The sequence below is a fragment of the Typopeltis vanoorti genome, chromosome 14, assembly GCF_054136105.1.
Source record: "Typopeltis vanoorti isolate ZY-2024b chromosome 14, IOZ_Tvanoo_1.0, whole genome shotgun sequence".
NCBI lineage: Eukaryota > Metazoa > Arthropoda > Arachnida > Uropygi > Thelyphonidae > Typopeltis > Typopeltis vanoorti.
In genome coordinates, this window is record NC_143562.1 from 3662288 (window position 1) to 3687013 (window position 24726).

The 24726-nt window shown below is 36.0% G+C and overlaps 1 protein-coding gene across 3 annotated transcripts in view; it reads left to right on the forward strand.

Annotated features, from left to right (window-relative positions):
- Positions 1-24726, forward strand: part of Prp5 (pre-mRNA processing factor 5) — a 593106-nt gene that overhangs the window by 400575 nt on the left and 167805 nt on the right. For all 3 annotated transcript variants that reach the window (XM_090403381.1, XM_090403382.1, XM_090403383.1), the window contains exon 14: positions 5144-5371. In XM_090403381.1, the coding sequence (XP_090259507.1) occupies positions 5144-5371 (228 nt within the window). The remainder of the gene's footprint in view (positions 1-5143; positions 5372-24726) is intronic.

Sequence of the window (24726 nt, forward strand, 5' to 3'; positions counted from 1 at the left end):
AAGCACAACAGAGGTAAGTGATATGTCATCATCATGCATATCAAGGATTTAGGTCTAGTGTGGCCTGTTCTGGCCTTAGAAGTCATCGTTGAATCTTTTAAGAAGACTTCCTGGTTTTTTTTTTCCTAATGTACTTTAAGGCTTGGTTTGGTAATCTTTCTATTTTCATAGTAAGTAATATGTATAACCACTTAATTAAATTTTTACTTTATTTTTAATTAAAAATAGATGTAGTCAAAAGATGTTCTGATCTAGGGTGCTTCGTAATATAAAAGTTTTGCTTATCTATCTCTTTATATCAAAGATTATGAACTATAACTTCAGAGACAATATAAAATCCTGGTGGAGATTTTGCTGATGTGACAGAGATGCATGTCAAAATTGAGGTAGATGAACAGGAGATGTTCAGAATATTTTTCATGGTTGGGAGCCACATATAAAAAAAAGTAAATCATCATCAAATTCCAGACATGTACCCTCATGGGGTGTACAGGATATGATAGTACTACATGAAAAATTTACATCATTACTAACTTCCTATTTAAAAATTTCCTCCAAATCAGCCTGTTACTTGTCAAGACTCCAACATTCTCAGATCTTATATTTCTATCATCTAGGGCACTTTGTACTGTATCAATCCACCTATATCTTGCTCTTCCTCTGGGTCGTTTCCCTGCCAACCTGGCAGAGAACTCTAGTATTGCTAATCTTTCCTCGCCCATTCTTTTAAGTGACCATACCACCTGAGATTAGCTCTGCTAATGCATTCCTGGATGCTGACAATGTCAAGTTCTTTCCTAATATCCTCCTTTTTTAATATGATATTGCCATCTGTTCGTGCCTCTAATCTTTCTCAGGACTCTCATATCTCCGGTCTCTAGTCTTTGATCACGTGTTTTACTTCTGACTAAGCTCTCAGATCCATAAGTTAAAACTGGTTTGAACACTGTCTTGTATACAGCTAATTTAGTGTACCGACTAATTTCTCTCTTATTCCATATGAAATTATTCAATTGACTATACCAGCTTTGTTGATTCTGTTGTGTATCTCCATATTTAATTTACCATCTTCACTAAAAATCGTGCCTAAGTAGCTGAAATGTTTCACTTGTTCCACAGGTTCCCCGTTCACAACACAGTTGACATTTCAACAATTCGTTGTATTTGTCTTTTTATTGCTGACCTTCATACCATATCTATTACAACAGTTATTCAATTTAGTCAGGGAATTTTGCAGACTTGAAGCGGATTTATTTAGAAGTGTAACATCATTTCCATAAAGCAAAGAGCAGACAGTAATATCTCCAATTCTGATATCATGTTTAATACCAGTTTCCTTCATAATGTGATCCATATAGATAATGAATAACAGATGGGATAATGTACATCCTAGTCTCACACCAGATTTAACATTAAACCATCTTCCTGTACTTACTTCAATTCTAACTGCTGACTTACAACTCAAATAAAGACTAAGTATTGCTTGATATAATGCCCCATCGACACCATGTAACTGTAGTGTATTGAATAGCTTCTCTCTTGGCACCTTGTCATATACTTTTTCCAGATCGACAAAACTTAAATACAGATATCTGTTATATTCCCATGCTTTCTGAACTATTTGTCGTAAAGTGAAGACCTGATCCTGACAGCCTCTATTTGGCCTGAATCCAGCTTGTTCTTCCCCAAGCTTTTCTTCCACAATTCTTCTCAACCATTTCTCAAGTATACTTGCATAGATCTTGCCAGGAACACTCAGTAGGAAAATATCTCTGTAATTCTCACATTCAGTTTTATTTCCCTTTTTATATTAGGGTACTATTAGAGCTCTACTCCAATCATCGGGAATTTGTCCCTCTGTCCAGGCTTTCTGAACTATGCAGTGTAGCCACCATAAGACTTTTATACCACCATACTTCAGCATTTCTAGTCGAATATCATCTACTCCTGCTGCCTTTCCACATTTCAAGCCTTTGATGGCTTTTTCTACTTCAAGTATGGAAATGTATTCCTGACTGTATGCCTGTTGAAGTGTTTTTTACCACTGTGCGATCACTCCTTGTTTCATTTAGCAATTTTTCGAAGTAATTGCTCCATACTTCAAGGATATCTTTTTCTCCCGTTTTCATGTCACCTTTATCATCTCTAACTCCTTTTACAGCACTCTTTCCTCAATTCCTAAGCTTCTTCAACAACCTCCAGAATATGTTACCACCCTCTTGATATTTAGTTTCTATGTTCTTGGCAAAGTCCTCCCATAACTTTTGTTTAACTTGTTTTACACAGTGTTTCACTTTCTTACATTTGTCTCTATATTCTCTAAGAGCACAAGCTGACTTATTTGATAGGAACTTTCGATATGCTTTCTTCTTTTCCTTCACTGCCTCTTTAACTTCCTGTGTCCACCATGGAGTTCTGATTTTTCTATCCTTGCAGGCCATCTCACCACATTCCTCTCTGGCTGAATCAATCAAGGTTTTTTTCAAGGCTTGCCACTGAATCTCCAAGGTTTGGTTTCTGTTCTCAAACTCTAATTTTTTCTTCAATAATCTTTATATATTTTAGTCTACAGTTCATATCTGAGAGCTGCTCAACTTTTATTCTCTTTAAAACTTTCTTACATGTTATTCTTTTCAATATGGAATTCAATTTTTTCCTACTCAAGACTAAATAGTGATCACTTCCAATTTCAAATCCTTTGTGTACTCTGGTATCCTGCACCAGGGAGAAAACATCACTATCAACAATAACCTAGTCAATGAGACTTTTTCTTATACCTTGCTTCTTCGTTCCATGTGAATTTGTGCACATTTTGATGTTGGAACATGATGTTAGTAATAACCAGTCCATGTCGTGAGCAGTGATCCAACAGGTGTTTGCCATTGTTATTGGCTTTGCTCTTTTCTCCAAATTTTCCCAAAATATTTTTGTATGTCTGACAATCATTTGGTACTCTGCTATTTAGATCCCCAACAAGGACCAACTTTTCCTTTTTCATTGTGTCAGTTGCTTTTTCTGTAGCATCAAAAAATTCCTCCACTTCTACCTTAGTAGAACCTTCTGTGGGACCATAGGCACAAATAAGTCTCATAGTCCAATTCCCCATTCTGATATTAGCCCACATCACTCTACTTGAGACTCTCTGCCATTCAAGAAGATTAGCCTCGTATTTTGTGTTGAATACTATGGTTCTTCTTCTTTTCCTTGATTGTCATTTCCTGAATATAACATTTTGTATTTATTGCTCAGAAAGATCTCACCAGTTTTTGTCTTTTTAGTTTCAGTTACCCCTTATTATGCCGATCTGGTACTTATCTAATTCTTCAGCTAGCTCCATTTCTTTGCCATTCAGGCTTCTTATGTTGATAGTACCGATCTTTAACTCTGGTGATGTTGAGTTGGGGTGTGTTTTCAGATTTGTTCCGGTAGATGACTTTTCGCTGTTTGCCCAGGTTCCCTGGCGAAAACAATTGGGGGCCTTTTTTAACTGGGCGACACCCCAGCCGGCATGAAATTTTGTCATGTTGTACCATCATTTTATATATTGGTTTAAGCCAATAAGAATACAATTTGGTCGGGTAAATCCCAAATTGCCAGCTCATCCTCTTTTGTTCAGTTTCCAGATAGATACCCAACAGGGTGCACTTCGAGAAGGTAAGGATTGGACATTAGGTCAGAAGCCCTGGTCGGTTCTCCGCATTCCTTTAAAGGCTATTTGGAGGTCTCCTCTTAGTTATACAGCTTTGACCCTTAAAAGTCATTAATGTCAGTCATTCCTTGCTGTTGGATGCTGATACCATCATGAACAAAAACAATCTTTGACACATCTTCTGTAGTTAGCCCTTTGCTCATTTTCCCACTTGTTTTTGATTCTTAGCTGTAGAAGGGGAAAAGATACTAGTAATCCTTTTGATTTTTTTCTTTACGCTTCAACAATTTTTTTTGTATTACTTTTTAGATGAACAGATCATCTGTTAGCATTGGATAAAACCTAGTAAGATGATTTACTGGACATGTTTATGAAAGGAAGAAACAACTCATGTTGTACTTGACCTTCAGGTAAGACATGAAAATTTGTCCAGTGCTCATCTCTCCCTACAATTATTATACTGCATTGATGCAAGCAAAATAAAGTAAATATGCTTTGTTTTGTTTATTTATTTTTGCTTTTGTTTATGCGTGCATGCATGCACACACACCACTGCCGGTCCCAGAGTATCCGATGCCTCTAGGCAAAGAAAATTTAGGTGCCCCTATACATTGTCTCTCTCTATATATATTTTGTCATACTCGCACAAGCACACGTACATACACCTACGTCTTATTGCCCCTAGGCGATTGCCTAGGTTTGCCTGGTGATAAAACCAGCCCTGACACACACACACACACACACACACACACACACACACACACACACACACACACACACACACACAATTCGTGTGCACTCTATGTAGTGAAAAATAGAGTAATTAGTGATTAGAAACAACTGGAATTAATCCCATAGTTGCAAACCAAAATAAGTTTTATTGTAGCATGAAAATACAGACCTGTTTGAGGCACAACTTGTGTGACACAGTCTGCCATGAACATGTTTATATAAACATAGAGTAATTTAAAATTCTAAAAATTGTTATAGCAAATATCTTAATAGGCATATTAAAAATGCAAATTCCATTAAAATACATCTATAATATCCTCATTCAAAATGCTATGTGCTAGAACTGGCCATAGTTGGACAGTTCTAGCACATTAATACTGCAAGGGTTTAAATAAAGTGGGAATCACACTTTACCTTCCAAATGTGGTCTTTTTCATGCCACGTTTGTATCTCTAATAACCAATTATGTTAAACATTCAGGCTGCTTCATAACATTCTGAAGATATTCAGATAATTTAGCATATATATTAATTGTATGGCTCTTAATAAGAATGATTATCTCTAAAGTGTGAGCGGCAAGGCTTCAACAGAAATTAAGGCTCATACCCCTGCATTTTTTTCAGAGGTAGCTGTGATATATATTTATTTCTGATTTCTAACAGTACTCACAGCGAAGAAATAAGTATTTTTTCTTTTACATAATTTTGTAACGTTTTGATAACTAAATAAGATAAACATTTTCTTTTAATTTACTTTTTTTAGGTTCTTATTGAAGATGAAGGAAAGTTTTTGAAACTTCTTGAATTACTTGGATATTACCAGGAGCAAGGAAGTGCCCTTGTATTTGTTGATAAACAAGAAAATGCAGATGGTCTTCTGAAAGATTTGATTAAAGCATCATATAATTGCATGGCCTTACATGGAGGAATTGATCAGTTTGACAGAGATTCTACAATATGTGATTTCAAAGCTGGAAAAGTGAATGTTTTGGTATGTGAATATTGAGATATGTTTTTTGAATTAATTAATAAATGGATAGACTATCTCCCCCCCCCGAAAAAAAAATTCCAAAATTAGAAAAATTGGAGGAAATTTGGGAGAGTTGAAACCAGTACTTTTGTTATATCATCATAATACAATAAAATTATAATACAATAATTTTATTGTATCATTTAAATATAAATGTGCGTTAAAAATATAAGGTTAGCATTTGATTTGCTTATGTTTATAGACGAAGCATTTAGAGTTCAGTAGTAATCTTTTAGCATAGGTGGATTCCATTTTTGCTTAATATTGGTTTTGAATACATGATATACATCCTGATTGAATCTTTCTCCATTGTCATAACCGACTGCATTCAGATTCACGAAGAAATTAAATGGGTGTGTAAATAGGTCTCCCAGCCTTGGTTGGCTGAATGATTAACGTATCTACTCTCCATCCAACAGACTGTGGGTTGAAATCCTACCATGGGCATGGATGTTATAATTGTGTTTAAGTGGCAGATAATTATCTTGCCCATGATGAAAGCACTCTGCTTATTGGAGGCTTGAAATGCCTCCAGTAAGCAGAGTGCTTGTGAAGTGAAATGGCTTGTGAAAGTTCATGTTTTGCCTCTAGTGCAGGGTTTCTGAACTATATAAGAAATGCAAAATAAATACACACTAATAAAATAAAAAAAATCATTAACCTCCCTCTGGTACTAAAGTGTAATAATAATAATTATTAAATAAAAAAAATTAAAAAAATGTATTTAAAGAAACTTTTTTTACATTACAGGTAGGTATTCAAAAATCTGAAACTGAAGGGTGCCAGATTTCGGATACTGTATATTTTTTGTATATTATTTGCTGTATAGTTTTAACGGAAAATTACTACCTGTGCAGTCCTTTAAAGAAAGAAAATTAAACACTAAATGAAAAGCTTATGAAATTTTAATGTTCACTAAACTAAATATAACGGATCTACAGAATTTTAGTTCAACAGGATAAAATAGTTCTTTAGAATTTTAATTAATAAAATGTTGATGGTAGTGACAGCACATCTAGTTGACTTGAAGTTAATGGCAGTGGATTATCAAGTGTGGCCACTGCTGCTTCATATATTTGGGTCTTTCTCTAATAAGTTTATCTTGGAGCAAGTAAACATTCATGATTTCTTGTTCAGTTCACTGACAAAACTTTGTTGCTCTAGTTCAGCCAGCAGTTCAGTTGTCAACGTAATTAACCTGTCAATACAGATTCTTTCTCTCACATCTTCCTCGTTTTCGTCACTGCTTTCATCTTCATCACTACCTGTAGAGGCATTTCTCTCCAGACTTTTAACCATATCTACAATTCCAGAATCAGTGTAATGATGAACTGTAGACACATTATCATCGACATTCATCCATTCCGTTAAAACATCTTCATTTATCCTTGATGAAAGCTCCTTGGCATCAGGATTAGTTACATCTTTAACATAAGCAAGAAGTTCCTGTATAAGCTGCTTTTTTTTTGGGAACCCTAAACCTTGCAATATTATTTTTGGTGTCTTCATTAGAATGAGAAGTAAACATTAAACTTGGCAACAATTTATGCCATCCATTTTTCAGTGTTGATGTTTTCACAGACTTCCACGCATTGACAACACAGTACACTGCATCCTTAATGTTGAATTCTTTTATGAACTTCTGTACTGGGGTGCCTGAATTAACTGAACTCACTAGGCACCTCATTAACAGGGATCGATACTTACACTTCATAGAACGTATAATACCATTGTCCTGTGGTTGAATTAGTGATGTGCAATTGGGTGGGAGGTAGACAACAAAAACATTATCTTTCTCTAGAAGATCGGCTTTTGGATGTGCTGAACAATTGTCTAAAATAAGAAGTATCTTGCAATTAGGGCCTAATCCAACTGAGTTACAGTGAGCCTCAGGAACAAAACAGTTTTGAAACCAATCCAATGTAATATCAGTAGTAACCCACCCCTTCTTGTTGGCACGGTAATGGACAGGAAACTGTGTCATACTCTTGAAGGCCCTCGGATGTAAACTTTTTCCGATAACGAGCAACTTACATCTATGGGTACCTGCAGCATTAGATCAGCACATTACTGTGACGTGATCCTTCGAAGCTTTAAACCCCGATGGCGATTCTGCATCCTCAGTTGTTAAAGTTCCTTTTGGCGTACATCTCCAAAACAAGGCAGTCTCGTCAGCATTGTACACTTGTTCAGGACTTAAATGTTGATCACTAACTAGCTTTGCAAATTCGTCCACATATGCACTAGCCGCATCTTTGTCTGCTGAATGTTTTTTCCCCACACACCGCACGTAAGCCATGTCACGACTTGAAACGATGCAACCAACCTTCTGAATATTCACACTTTTGTTGCAATCCCAGCTCTTCATGAAACATTTTGGCTTGTTCCTTTAATAAATCACCAAAAATTTCCACACCTTCACTTACACGAAAATTAAACAAGATTATAATTAAAAGAAACACACGTATTAACCACAGTGAAAATTATTTGCTTGTAAATATTTCATCCTAAGTATCTTAGGACATCATCAGTACAGTAGTTTAAACAATAATAAGAATAGCATACAGTTAGGGTGCATGATTACAATAGAATCTCATTAAACATGCGTAACGTGTTACAGAAGTAAAAAAGAAAAACTAATAATAATTATTTTACACAATTTTGTAAGACAATTTCCCATACTTTAGGAATAGTAAGAACGTCGTTGCAGTTTAAATTTGGTCTGTGTAGTAGGGCTCTTCAGAAATTCTTTATATAAACGTTCATGTTTATATAAAGATCTGTGTAAAAGTTTAGACTTTTCCTGATGGATCCTGTGGCTTGGATTTTCAATTCCGTGTTGAGAGAGGCCAGATTTCTGCGGTTTAAAAAGACGAATGTGGTCTTGATGTTCCGAGATGCATTTCTGAACAGACCTACCTGTCTGTCCAAAGTAAGACAATTTGCATGAGCATGGAATCTCATAAATCCAGGCAACATCAAAGATGAGAGTTTGTCCTTAGGAGAAGGTAACAGGTTGAAAATATAGTTGATAGGTTTGTAAGTAGTGGCAAAATTGTATTTCTTCATAATTTTAGAAAGACGTTTGGAGATGCCTTTGACGTAAGGTATGGGAATCCTGTGGACTTCTTCTTGTCTGCTTTGATGTGTGGGAAAGTGACTGATGATTTTTTGAGTTGTTTTAGGATTATATCCATTTAGGATGGCTGTATTTTTGATTACATCTAATTCTTGGTTTAGAGATTCTTCAGAGGAGCAGAATTTGGAAACTAGTGATTTAATAATGCCAGCTTTCTGAGATGGATGATGAGCAGAAGATGTGAATGTAGCGACTTGAGAATGTAGACTTGCAAAAGACAGACGTAGTGATGGAACCATCTTCTTTTCTTTGAATGTGTAAATCCAAAAAGGAGATACCCTGTGGAGATTCTTTTTCTAACGTAAAGTTGATGCGATGATGAAGAAGGTTAATTTTATCTAGAAACAGTTGTAATTCATGGATATTGTTTCTGGGAAACTCCCATGTTACTCCTCTTAACAAACTATTATATTTATGGCTATTTGCCTGCTTCTGTTAACCCCTCCCCCTCCAAAAATCAGTTGCTGTTTTCAACCCCTTTCACCCTTTCTCACCTCATATAAATATAAAAAATGCTCCGCTCATCCCTTATAATATATATGTATATATATGTTATTCAAAAAAAAAAAAACGGGTTTTTTCCATTTGTTATTTCAATTCTCCCACTTGCCAACCCCCCCCCCCCCAACACACGCACACAGTAGTTTGGAAAATGCGCAAGAAGAAGAGCCACAACACCCAGAAAAAGGTATGTGCAAATTTCTTGTCCTCTATGCAACATATATTTATTGATAAATATACATCTACAATGTCCTAAGAATCCTTGAGAAAAGAGCCAATGGCATTTAAACTGGGGCACTCCTAAACAGAAGCAGTCAAATAGCCGTAAATCTAATACTTGTAATTCATGTTCGGGATGATCCCAGACTGCAAATACGTCGTCGACATATCGTAACCAAATTTTTGGTTTGGGTTCAAAAGTGAATATTTTTTCCTCAAGGTGTTCTAGAAACAAGTGTGCTAGGTTTGGTGATAAAGGAGATCCCATTGCTGTTCCTTCTTCTTGCTTGTAAATTTGACCTTTCCAGGTGAAGTAACCTGATGCAATAACAAACTTGAACAATTCAACTATATCAGACGGAAATTTTTGAATTAGTAATTCTATTGTTTCTTTGAGGCAGATCAAAGATGCTGAAGGAAGAGTATTATGGAGGGATGTGGACATAAGAAACAGATGGAAAATATACTTTGAGGGACTTTTGAATGAGGAAAATGCAAGGACTCTCAGAGGAGATGGGCAGCCTTCTGAGGGGATGGTGCAGAACATCATTAGAGTGGAAGTGACGGAGGCCATGAAGAGGATGAGGAATGGAAAATCGGTGGGCCCCGACAAAATTCCAGTAGAGGCGTGGAAGGCACTGGGGGAAGAGGGAATTGACCTGCTGTGGGACCTGTTCATGAAAGTTTGCCAACAGGAAAATATACCCAAGGAATGGAGGGAGAGTACTCTTGTTCCCATCTACAAGGGTAAAGGGGATGCACAGTCTTGTGTCATTACAGGGGAATAAAGTTGATGTCCCACACAGTGAAGATCCTAGAAAGAGTTCTTGATGGTAGATTGAGGAAGGAGGTGGAGATTGCAAAGGAACAATTTGGATTCATGCCTGGTAGATCAACAACAGATGCTATCTTTGGGTTATGGCAGATGATGGAAAAATATCGAGAAAAACAAAGGGAGCTACATCTGATATTTATTGATCTGGAGAAAGCATACAATAGAGTGCCAAGGCAAGAAGTCTGGAGGTGTCTGAGGGAGAAGAAGGTGCCGGAGAAATATGTCAGGTTGGTGCGGGAAATGTACAGAAATGTGAAGACAAGTGTTCGGACCTGTTTGGGACAGACAGAAAGTTTTCAAGTAACAGTTGGCTTGCATCAAGGGTCAGCATTAAGTCCGTTTCTGTTTAATATTGTGATGGAGGTGGTAACAGAGGAGGTGAGAGAAGATGCGCCTTGGACAATGTTGTATGCGGATGACATCTTGTTGTGTGTAGATTCAAGAGAAGAAGCGGGAACTAAACTGGAAAGATGGAGAAAAGTACTGGAAGAGAGCGGTATGAGACTGAGCAGAAGTAAGACAGAGTATATGTGTTGCGCAGTCGGCGGCGGCCAGGAGACAGATCTGGAGCTGGAAGGAAATGTCATCAGGAAGGTGAGAGACTTTAGATACTTAGGTTCAACAGTGGAAGAAGATGGAAGAGCTGAGAAGGAAGTGGGATGCAGGATACAAGCGGGTTGGAGGAACTGGAGGGAGATGGCTGGAGTGTTATGCGATAAGAGGGTGCCGATCAATCTGAAAGGCAAAATTTATAGGAGAGTAGTGAGGCCAGCTATGACATATGCTATAGAAACTGTAACCCTGAGGAAAAATAACATCAGCAGGATGGAAGTAGCAGAGATGAGAATGCTTAGGTGGATGTGCGGTGTGACCAGAAAGGATTGTCTGAGAAATGACTATGTCAGGGGAACAGTGAAAGTTACGAACTTAGGAGCAAAAATACAGGAGGCAAGGTTGAGATGGTTTGGTCATGTGATGAGGAGGGAGGACGAATATGTGGGAAGAAGGGTCATGCAGATGGATGTGCAAGGAAGGCGGAAGCGTGGGCGGCCAAAGAAGAGATGGAGGGAGCTGGTAGAAGAGGGCTTGAAGATGAAGAACTTGGATGTGGTGACAGCCCAAGACAGGAAGGTGTGGAGGAGACTCATTACAAACAGTGACCCCACTTAAGTGGGAGAAGCTGCAGAAGAAGAAGAAGATTGTTTCTTTATGGGGAATGATCGTGAAGAGGGAGACAAGATAGATCTTTATATAAACATGAACGTTTATATAAAGAAAGTTCTGAAGCCCTACTACACAGACCAAATTTAAACCGCAATGATGTTCTTACTATTCCTAAAGTATGGGAAATTTTCATACAAAATTGTGTGAAATAATTATTATTAGGTTTTTTTTTTTTTTTACTTCTCTAGCATGTTATGCACATTTAATGAGATTCTATTGTAATCATGCGCCCTAACTGTATGTTATTCCTATTTTTATTTAAACTACTGTACTGATGATATCCTAAGATACTTAGAATGAAATATTTACAATTAAATAATTTTGACTGTGGTTAATGTGTGTGTTTGTTTTAATTATGATCTCACCACAGGTTTCGTTATTTAAAAAAATAAAATAAAATAAACCAGGTTATGACAACTTGGTCCAGTTCCGAACTTTTTCCCTCCGTCATTGACTTCCTTACAAACATTTGCTTTTTTGATACACTGTCATTAAATGTGTTTTTAAGTGGTTCGCACAGACATGCCACTATCAAGTTTTTTTAATACTTCCACTCTCTTTGCGATCGACAACGGACGATGTTTACATTTTACGCCATCTCTTTTCTTTGCTGAATCCATAATGGGGCTATACGGCAGCAAATAAATGATAAAATTAGAAGGAATAAGCAGGTTATCGCAATGCTTATCGACTACAGTGCCATCAAAACATAAACAGGAAACAGTGGCGCGCCAACGCAGTAAATTGGAAAATGCGTGCTCCGAAATCCATGCCAGAGATCTGAAGGAACCGGATTATCGATGGCTGAATTTTTGAATGCCTACCTGTATTAATATTTTTACCTATGTGCCAAAAGTATCAAAATGATCAACAATAGAAATTACCTATTAGTCACCTTGCTGTTCCTCTGACATTCATGTTTTAAGATAATTAACAGAACTAGTGTTACCAACATGTTAAACAGTGATAGCTGCTTATTAATCAATTTACTATTATTGTTCAGTGTAATAGCAATTATTAAAATAATAAACTTTGATAATTGGTTGTTAATCATCACTATATTAATATCAACTGTCATTAAAATTTACAAGAATTGATAGAAGTAATCTTAAAAGACATTCAAGAATATGGTAATTATTTATATTAAGTTTCTTAATGAAGACATTTGTGTAATTTTTAGCAACATCATACTCTGGCATTGCCTTGGAGGCACTTATGACATACAAAAAAAAAAAAAAAGCATTAATGTGTAGGCACAAAAAACGTGTATTTATTTATTGAATTATATATAACCAAATACTAGGGTCTGAGTTCGTCATCAATGAACTGACCTTCTCAAAAGCAGAACGACAACAATGGATTTCAAAAGAGATATGTACCATGTTCTTGAGTAGCATAGTACAACGGATATAAGGTTTATACATATGTACAGTAAAAAAAGTTATTGTTTACCATTAATAAGGATCAGACTTTCCAAATATTAATAAGGAAACAGTCATTGTGGTTCAAATTGTGGTGATATAACAGCACTTCAGTACTCTCTTTCATAAATTTTTAAACTTAATTTTTAATACAGTTTTAAAAGACAGGTCTTAGACCACAAGATTCAATTGTCCATATTCAATTTTGTGGTGCTACACTAGACTAGAGTTTTGGGACTTTTATAGAGGATGTAGGGTTGATGGTTTTGCAGTCTCTCCTTATCCAAATATCCTATTTGTCCAAAGTTTAACAGAAAGAGAGACTTTATTCATGGTTGAAGGTAACATGCCATATGTTAGAATCCTTGAAATTGGTTCAGAGATTCCAGCAATATATGCAATTGGGACACTACAAATAAGGTTGGATTTCTTAGAAACAAACTTGTATTATTTATCTGTGATACATTGGATCTTCTTTGAGACGAGATCATTTTGCTACATAATTCTTTGGATAGTGTCAACTTTTACTTTAGGATGATGTGGATTAAAGCAGATGATGTTCTGTTTTAGACTTTTGATAATGGCTTTTTTATTTTTTTAGGATGCTGTGCAAAGTCTTCATGTATCTATCAAGTGTGGGGGAGGTAGATGTTTAAGAAAGCAAATTTTCTGTGTGTATGTCTTTCTACATGGTAAAATGAATTTGACATGAGCATATAGACTTGATTTTGTGGTTACGAATAGGGTAGAACAGCTTCAGAGTATGGCTGTATAGCAAAAACATCATCTGCATAGCTTACCCAAAAATGATGGTTTGAGGTTATCTAGTAGGCAAATAAAAAGTCTTCTGGTTACTACAGGTGCTAGAAAAGGGGGAGAGATGATTCCCCTTGCAACTACCTCGATCTACTTATAAGTTTGGTTTTTATGGATAAAGTGGCTTGAACACATGATAAAATCAAACAATTTAGCTATGTCTAGAGGAAAGCTTCAGACAACAGTTGAAGGGTTTTGACCAGTGGAACATTAGTAAATAAAGACAGTCCAATCTGAACATGATATCTATAAGTCGTAAGGATAAGGTGTTGTGTTCTACCTTTTTAAATTCTCCATTTACTGCGAGTGATCTGTAAAGTATCAAAATACTTCCTTATATACTTTATTATATAAAATTTATGCACACACACAAGGTGTAATAAATTCTCAGAATGCATCCTACCAGAAAACTATTTGTTTACCTGTAGACTAGGCTATGTTATCTTCAAAGCAATCCCCTTGCACATCAGTACTCTTAGTTAGACTGGAACTCATCTGGAATACTTTTTATTACTGTCACCACATGAACACTGGTTGGCAGAAATGTCTGAAAATTTGTTTCCTTTTTGAGATATTCTTCAATTTTGGAAATAGCAGTACCTCAAGGAGTTGTCTGCTGAATATGGAAGATGGCCTGGTTTTGTGATTGATTTTTTTTAACCAGAAACTTGCAAACAACTATTGCATTATGTACAGAAACATCATGATGGATGATCCAGTTATTTGACCAAAGTTAAGGTCTCTTATGAACTGCTTCATGAACTTTACTAGTACTTCTAAATAAAAATGTTGGTTTGTTGTTTATCCTTGTTTAATGAATTCAAAGTGAAAACTTAAACAAGCATTGATTTGCAATCATGAAATGTGTGCCTTTTTTAGTCTCTTGTGAAGATATTTTCCACTATGTGCTTTGGCCGTTTGTTTCAGGGTCATACTGAAAGCATCAAGTTTCATCACCAGCAGTAATGCTATCAAAAACACCCAATTGTGAATAAAGAACTGAACAGACATCAAGCTGCCATTTCTGTTGGTCTTCACCAAAATTCCTAAACCATCATTTTTATAGAAATTGTTCTTATTCCCAAATCATCCATCAAAATATTCCTCACTGTTTTTCTATCTAGATTTAATCTTCTACCATTAACTGTACACTTCATCATCTGTTATAGTGAACTAATTGCAACACTCCACATGTTGCATGTTTGATAGTTTGTTGTCACCCATTTCTCTCATGTCTTCCTGACTCTTTAAACCTGACTCTCAAATACACTAGTTTTTAATGGCATGATCACCATAATCAAACATGTCTAGGGTTTTTCTTGTGCTTTTGCCTAACTTCGCACAAAATGTAATGTTAATGCACTGTTTGTAAATTCTATTAAATAATTTTTCTACCAAAATCAACAAACATGTACTCTATATGCAGACAGCTTGTCAACTATTATCTTGGTTGTTTTCATATGGTTCAAAACAGTATCATAGACATATTCAAACATGTACAGTCACATGGTTCTGCCTAACTCGCCATCTGCATGATAATAATATGAAACCATTCCAAAATGCATACTCCCATCAAAGCCATCCTTTGTATTCCCATCTTGTTTTCCTTTGTTTATTTTCTCACACCAAGGCTAGTATCTAGACAGTCCTACCATCTAGTTTTTGCTTCTCTGGCTGGCTAACATTCTCCTCCTCAACAGCCTGCCCAGCTTCATATTACCACTCTCACCGAAATGCAGACCATTTGCAACAAATGGCTCTCTCATACCTTGAAATTTATCCCATACATCCACAAACTCAAGTCCTCTTTTCCTGAACTTTCTACCTATTGTAATGATATCTATCTTTTATCCTTTAATTTTTTATTTTATTGATATTATTTTGTTATTTATTATTATTTATTGTCGGACTGCACCTTTCTAATGTCTTTTCTTATCTGCCGTAATACTGAGTTTATAGTTGTTGCTTGAGCTAGTTCTTCATGCACAAAACTTGTGATTATTCTTAATCCTTTTAGTCTATAGTTTTACTCCCCTTTCTCTCAAGGCCATAAGTAAGCTATTTGACGTGCTCAAGGTGTAGACACAGGAAAACTTCTGGCTGGAATCAATTCCCTAATCTACCTTGCTGTATTTCTCTTGTATTGATCCTTGAAAATTTATTTTTCTTTACTACTGCGCCATTAAGGATTGCGCAAAAGAATTGTTTTTCTTTCCCCTACATGCAAGAGAAACATTCAGCTAAGCATGAGAAATATCTCTTAAATTAACTCTAATTCAAGAAACTCCTAATTCTTAATATCAGTCAGTCGTGGCTATCACTATTCTTTAGTCACACAGGTTCTGTATTTTTATAAGACAGTGCATCGGCAAGGCAAGATCAGGCAAGCTATTAACAAAACAAAGAGGTTTATTCGTTCTAAGACAAATTAATTACAAAATTTAAACTGCACATATAACAATGGAGACAATACTAATCACGTGTCTAATTCTCCATACAAACATTCAAGCATTTTCGCTTAAACTCTAAGACAAAGACATTAAAATTTCACGTAAATTTTCAGACACATGGATAGACTCAAACACACTTTATCTTTACTTCACGCTATAAACAGGAAAAAGTTAAAGCTTAATCCACATTCAATTTCTTTGCATTACACAACATTAGCAAATTGCTTAAAACTCTATATACTAATGATTAAAAGTTATTTTCAACTTCAATTGGGTTTATATAGGTCACATTTATTTGAAACTAAGTAAGAAATACCGATAAGTTTCGCCAACTTAGCCGTTTGGCTTCTTCAGGGTAAAAATAAATAATAGATAAAGAACAACTTAAACACTAAAACTGTTCATGAAGGAAAGAACTGAATACAATTGTATTTTTTACAAAAAAAACAGAAGAACAAGTACATCACATGCATGGAGCATGTATGATGTCAACTGTTGTTATGCAGGAATGTTCTGTAATTAGCAGCAAGATTTAACTGTGGCATGCTTAAAGATCTTATGAGGGTCTTCCAAATATCAGGCAGAATTAATCCTTAGTTTCTATTTAGGTTGTGTTTAGAACGGATAACTGTCATGGCTTCTTTTATGATACAGGAGCGGAAATCTTCCTCTAAGTAGGGCAGGGAGCTTATGTCCCATTCTATGGTATGGTTTGTTCTGGAGAAATGAAGTGCTAACCCCGAATTGTCTTCTCTGTTTTTGTTTACATCTCCTACTTCTTCTTTTTTTTTCTGATTTCCAAACTTCTAGAGGTCTGACCAATATAGTTTAATCTGCACGAACAGGGGATGTTATAGACGCCGGCAGGTTTGCAATAGACTGCGTCCATCCATTTGTTTCTTAACTAAAGTGTCCAGGAATGGTAATTGTTTGTCCTTAAGTTCTAAGGTGAATTTAATTTTATGATGGAAGGAGTTGTGGTAAGAAAATCAAAAAGATCCTTTTCTGTGTTTTTCCATATAATAAAAATATCTCCACCACACTGTGGGTTTAGGGTCTAATTGAGACAAAATTTCACTTTCAAGTTTCTCCATAAAGAGATCCGCACAAGGGGGGTGAAAGAGGGTTGCCCATTGCAAGGCCTGTTAATTGTTGGTAGATCGTTTCATTCCATAAGAAAAAATTAGATTTTATGCAATGATGGAAAAGAGAAGTAATGTCTTGAAGGGAAGAGGTTTCTCAAAATGCTGATTACTTCATCTACTGAAACATTTGTAAATAATGATGTAACATCCAGACTTGCAAGAATGTTTGTATAGGAGATCGAGATGTTCTTCAATTTTTCAACGAAATGTTGTGAATTTCTTATGTAGGTATCCGAATTACGGATGTGTGCCTTAAGGAGACCTGCGAGATGTTTCAATAATAAGTATGTGGGAGAATTAATTTCATCAACTATAGGGCGCAGCGGTATTCCATTTTTATGAACTTTGGGAGAGCCATATAGTCTCGCCATTAGTGAATGCAACGACTTTAATCTTCGTTTTAAGTCTGTTGGCCGGTTGTCATATTACGCAACAAGTTGTTTGTATCATTCTGATTTTTTCCTGTGGGGTCTCAGTCTAAAACACAGTAGGTAGATGTGTCAGAGAGTGAGCCTGTGATCTTTTCCTTGTAATCTCTGGTGTTTAAGACAACTGTAGAGTTCCCTTTATCTGCTTTTAAGATGATAATTTCTTTATTTTTCTTCAACCTAAACATAGCTCTTTTTTCTATGTGATATTTTTGTTTGGAGCTCTTGAAGAAGAGAGAATGATAGCACTTTTCAGTCTGAGATCATTTGCTATGGGTTCCAGTAATGATGAAACTGCCTTTTTTATGTTACATATGATGTCCATTTTAGGAATTTGGTCAGGGGCAATGGCAACGTTGAATCCTTTCTTAAGTATACTAACTTCCGGCTTTTTTAAAATGTGTTCGGAGAAATTGGAGATTACAGTGTTGTATGGCAGATTAGCTCTCGACTTATAACTATTTTCATAAAGAGAGTTGAATTTTTCAATTTGGCTTTGTTTGCTGATAGAAAAGGCCTTGTGAAAACTATTATTTATCATTCTGTCTAAAAGTGACAGTAGGTTTTGGTCTATATTGCTGGAGATGTCTCCATATATGTGATAGCATTGCATATCTACTTTGCTTAATTCAAATCTAATATGTTGTATATGCTCATGTAAAAGTGCTAAGGATGTTTTGAAATATATTTGTTTAGCTCTTTGTGAATGGAACCATTCTTTCATAATGAGAAACTTAGGAATGATATTATAGTTCCTGCATCTTTTTAAGAAAGTAAGGTGGTTAATCAGTTTGGCTTTTTTGCATTTAAGTTTGCTCAAATCTTCGTACCTGGTGCTTTATTTTCCCATGGAGACTATTCATAATGATTAAAAGTTATTTTGACCAAATGAACTATGGAAAAGATAGACTTCAATTGGGTTTATATAGGTCAAATTTATTTGAAACTAAGTTTCAAATAAATTTGACCTATAAAAAAAAGTAAGAAATACTGACATGTTTCAAATTCATTTCTTACTTAGTTTCAATTAAATTTGACCTATATAAACCCAAGTGAAGTCTTTTCCATAGTTCATTTGGTTGAAAATAACTTTTAATCATTATGCCTTTTCTATCAGCAAGCAAAGCCAAATTGAAAAATTCAATGCTCTTTATGAAAAAAGTTATGTCAAGACCTAATCTGCCAGACAACACAGTGATCTCCAGTTTCTCTAATCACGTTTTAACAAAACCGGAAGTTAGTATACTTAAGAAAGGATTCAACTTTGCCATTGCTCCTGACCAAATTCCTAAAGTGGACATCATATGTAACATAGAAAAGGATGTTTTGTCATTACCGGAACCCATAGCAAATGATCTCAGACTGAAAAGCGCTATCATTCTCTCTTCTTCAAGAGTTTCAAACAAAAATATCACACTGTTAGAAAAAAGAGCTATGTTTAGGTTGAAGAAAAATAAAGAAATTATCATCTTAAAAGCAGATAAAGGGAACTCTACAGTTGTCTTAAACACCAGAGATTACAAGGAAAAGATCACAGACTTACTCTCTTACACACTAACCTACTGTGTTTTAGATTCAGACCCCACAGGAAAACATCACAATCATTCAAACAACTTGTTGCATAATATGGACAACTGGCCAACAGACTTAAAACGAAGATTAAAGTCGTTGCATCCACTAACGCTGAGACTATATGTCTCTCCCAAAGTTCATAAAAATGGAATACCGCTGCTCTCTATAGTTGATGGAATTAATTCTCCCACATATTTATTATCGAAACATCTCGCATGCCTCCTTAAGGCACACATCTGTAATTCGGATACCTACATAAGAAATTCACAACATTTCGTTGAAAAATTGAAGAAAATCTCGATCTCCTATACAGACATTCTTGCAAGACTGGATGTTACATCATTATTTACAAATGTTCCAGTAGATGAAGTAATCAACATTTTGAGAAACCTCTTCCCATATCATAAAAAAAGCCATAACAGTTATCCGTTCTAAACACAACCTAAATAGAAACCAAGGATTAATTCTGCCTGATATTTGGAAGACCCTCATAAGATCTTTAAGCATGCCAGAGTTAAATCTTGCTGCTAATTACAGAATGTTCCTGCATAACAACAGTTGACATTATACATGCTCCATGCATGTGATGTATGCGTTCTTCTGTTTTTTGTAAAAAATACAATTGTATTTGGTTCTTTCTTTCATGAATGGTTTTAGTGTTTAAGTTGTTCTGTATCCATTGTTTTATTTTTTTTTACCCTAAAGAAGCTGAACAGCTAAGTTGGTGAAACTTGTAGGTATTTCTTACTTAGTTTCAAATAAATTTGACTTATATAAACCCAATTGAAATAAACGCAGTAAAATCTTTTCCACTCTGTATACTATTTATTCATATTCAAACAGAAGTACGGCTTTCCGAATTGTCTAATACTTTCTTTGCTAATCAACATTAGAAGCAACATTCGTCGCTTAATTTTCACAATCTAGGAATTAACATAAAGCATCTTACTTACATCTTGCCAGCTCATTACATATAATCCTAGATCCTAAAGGTATACAGGCACGTTCCGCTTCTTCTAAAATAAGAATTTCCAATCGGGCTCTAGGTTACGGCAGCAATACTACAGCACACACGTAGATCATCGAAGAATCATATGGTAGGACATCTCAAAAAGACCGTCTCCACTGCTATCTAACTTCCCATCTTCATCGGAACTGCTGCTCTTTGCGGAATGCGATTCTCCCCGTCCTCGGGAAAATACTTGGCACATGAATAAAACTTCAAAACAAGAGCCTCTTTTGGCCCCTCAATCTCTGCTTTTTATCTCTCTCTCTCTCTCTCTCTTTCTCTCTCTCTCTCCCGACCTTTGCCCTTCTTCAAATTAAGTCCCCCCGGATTTACTGGAGGATTTTTTTCTCCACCATGCACGCTATCGTTGAGTTTTGGCGGGAAAACTCTTAATCCGGTGACCGTGTCGCTAGCCTTAGGTCTATTTGTCTAATCCTGTCTGAGCTTATTTTTTTGTCTTTACAATTCTAGTGGTTCTTATAAAATTATACAGTAAAAGTGAGTTAAACATTATTTTAATTACAAGTATTTTATGTAAATTTTAATTTCCCATGTAAAATTGACATAGAAAAAAATATCGCTATGTGTTTTTTCTATACTAGATTTTACACTATCATGCCATTTGTGATCTTTCTTTTCTCCGCAGCTCTGTACCCTCATAGCTTGGCAGCACACTTGCAACTCTCCTTCCTCTCTGCTTCGTTGTCTTTAGCACACTCAGAAATCCAGTGCCACCTCCTTCACACTTCCTTGCAAATCGTTTGTTCCAATGAACACGGTTAATTTCTCTTCATTTCTCTCCTCTCCACATCATCAGTCACACTTCCCATTGTTTCACATCTTTCACCATAGAGTCCCTGTACATTAGTTTTCACCATTCACTGCAGTCATTCATCTTTGATTCGTCTGCCATTGGCACCATCCTTCATTCTCCTCCAGCTACCAATCTCTTCTCTGAATATCCTATCTCACTTTGCACACACCTCAATTCCTTTTCCAACCTTACCAATTCTCTAAAATCCTTACTTGTGTTTATATCTTTCATGCTAGCTTTTTACCATTCTCCATTCGTTCTTCTAATGTTCCACTGTCTTTCTCATCTTCCTCTGTCTTACTGCAACTCTGCCATGTCATTTGCCACATTTGTACTGCATTCACTATTCTCAACTTGCTATAGTTATATGAATATATGAGCTATTCACATCTGTTCATATGACTACAACTGTTGAACATAGAATAATTTATTTAATGGAATACTACTTTTCATCCTAATTACATAGAACTACTTCAGGTGCAGAAAATATCAAGAAGTAATCTTAGAAACAAAAAGAGTAAAATGCTGACAATAAATAAGTGTGTCCCTCGTTTACGCAATTAATTGGTTCTATGAAATAATTACATAACACGAAATTATGTAAAGTGAGTTGAATTTAGCATGTGTGAGATAGGGATAGGGGTTTCTTCAGAAGGATAAAAAAATGAAACTTTAACCTGTGAGCAAAATTATTATTATTATTATGTAACACCTCCAGGGAGGCCAATGACTCATCGAGGCTGGTTGAAATTATTGCCTAGAGTCCTAAAGTAAGGTTTTTTTCCAATTTGATGTAGAGTGTTAAGTGCATGATTATCTGTGTTATCTTAGTTGTCAGCATTCTCGTTGCACTTTTACAACTTCTATTTTCTCTGCTTGATTTCTTATTGTTCTTAAAGTTGATTCTGAAATTTCTGTAGCTCTGACCTATGTCGACGGTGTACTCATTACGTTCATACCTCTTTATAACTTCTAATTTTTCCTCCAGTGTTATAGCTTTCCTCTGTTTTTTAGTCTTGGGAGTATTTTGATAACAATTACCCCTTTTTTCCATAATGTTTGCATTGCAGAAGAACTTATAAGCTCCAACAATGGAGCTTACTAGTTCTACACCTTCCGTGAGACTGACATGCAGCATGATGCTGCCTTGTCAAAGGGGTGCACGCACAAAGTCACTTGACCACACACAGGGTGACTGCAAAATTGCTACCAGTTGCAATTTTTTAAATTAACTTTTTAAAATCGTGTTACAGCAAAAATGCATAAAATGAGATCATGTATAACAAGGGATGCCTGTATTTTATATAATTCTGGTAATTTGCATTATTTATAAGCATGTGTCCATTGTGGTGCACGTTGGGATGTTCTTGTTTACATATTTGGATGGTCATAAAGAGGAAACATTCAGATCGATTAATGCTAGGTTTTAGTTTCAAGTGTACAGAGTAGTAACATCTCCAAAGATTCCCAGATTTTTCTGTCTTGTCATAACAGCAGTGTAAAATTTAGATTGATATATAAGATTAAGATTTCAGAATCATTCCCTAGCACTCGATGTCCCTCTGTTGAGGCATTGTGTGTGTGGGGGGGGGGGTGGACTTGCTGAAGATGACGTGATATCTGTGGTTTCATTTCTATGGGGTTCTGTGTGTAGCATATTCTTTGATGCACTGTTCAATAGATTTCTCTGTTTATCCATAGTATGGAATCTTGCAGTTACACTACAGGCAGTAAACTCTTGGATGTTTCAGACGAGTGTGTTTAGATTTAATCGATCAAAGTTATAGTTGTAGCTATTTTGCAGGAATGTGTCCATTGGTCATTAATGAGATGCCAAGATCTCATTCCTGGTGATGGAATAGTGCCTAAGCATGATGATCATCATTATCATGCTTAAACTACACTAGACATTATGCAGTGCTTCAGAAGGGCTATGCTTTTTTAAGAGAATTTATCTTATAGCAATTTATTTATTCTTATGGCAAAAGCAGCTACAGGTCAATGTCCATACCAGAAAGCCAATCCAGGGCCTCATCTGTCACTGTGTGATACCCTGGAGGCCACCGCCATGAAATTGGTGCCTTGGGCGTTGATCGTCTGGGCCACAGGGGAGGAACAGTCATGATAAGGGTGGTCTGATAGTCTCCATTAGCAATGAAAACAGTGCATCATTTGGATTAATATATTGATAAAAAACATAAATAAATAAAAATTACCGCATCAGAGCTCACTAATGTTGTATTCATCAAGATCATTGTTGAAGTATTCAGAGTTGCTTAACTGCATGTGAGTGTTGACCAGCAGCTGCTTATTTAGAGGAGAGTTAGTGAATTTTGGAATCAGTTCAGTGGAGCAGCATTGATTAAAATATTATAGGAAAAAATATGATGCAGAAACAGACCAAGAAAAAGTGATTTTGACGAAATGCTGAAAGACAGGAGCCATCTATTGTTAAGTGAATTGCCCTCTACCTGATAGCACAAGCATTCTTAGGAAAGTTTGGAGGAGTATGAAAAAACTATGGACAACATGTTTGCATCAGGAAAGCTGGAGAAATGTTAGCTCGTAAAAAAGAAAAAGCAGAAAGTATTTTTAACTTGGGTATAATTATGTTAAAGATACCAAGCAATTTTAAACCTGGTTTTACTCCATTTTTTCCCAAGTGAGCAAACAGACAAAATGTCAAGTTTGCGCCTGCAATTGATGCAAGACTAGCTGATCCCACAGGTAGTGCAAGACCAAGGCAACTCGTGGTAAAGGTGGAGCAAGCTCTGATCACTAATCTTAATATTTACCCTTAATGCCAAAACACATCTCCAAGAAGGGGATGTATGATGTTTTGTATTAAAGGCAAGGGGCCAATACCCAGACCGGTTTCGACCTTTATTGAGGTCTCATCAGTGGGAGCCAGGCTAGAAATACCAAGGTTTAGTAATGCAGAGCTTATAAGTATTTTACCAAAACGAGTTACCATAAGGTATTTTAACCTTATTGAATAAAAATCTCAGGAGGAGATCTAAATGTAGAAAGTATTTTTAACTTGGGTATAATTATGTTAAAGATACCAAGAAATTTTAAACCTGGTTTTACTCCATTTTTTCCCAAGTGAGCAAACTGACAAAATGTCAAGTTTGCGCCTGCAATTGATACAAAACTAGCTGATCCCACAGGTAGTGCAAGACCAAGGCAACTCGTGGTAAAGGTGGATGAGACCTCAATAAAGGTCGAAACCGGTCTGGGTATTGGCCCCTTGCCTTTAATACAAAACATCATACATCCCCTTCTTGGAGATGTGTTTTGGCATTAAGGATAAATATTAAGATTAGTGATCAGAACTTGCTCCACCTTTACCACGAGTTGCCTTGGTCTTGCACTACCTGTGGGATCAGCTAGTCTTGCATCAATTGCAGGTGCAAACTTGACATTTTGTCTGTTTGCTCACTTGGGAAAAAATGGAGTAAAACCAGGTTTAAAATTGCTTTTATCTTTAACATAAAAAAAGAAAAAGCATTAGGCAGGGCTCTGTTTTTGATAGCATTAAAGCTCACTAGATTATTCTCGTCCCACCCCACTGGAAAATAGTAAGTGATCAGTGTTTAAGATATAGGTTATGGAAGATCTGGACACTTGAATCATTGGAATACTGCAAGATTTGTTAAATGGAGAATAAGACAAAAGAATAGCCATTAGCAAAATGATTGACAGGATCCGAGATCAGGTCATAGTGTATAGGAGAAGACAGT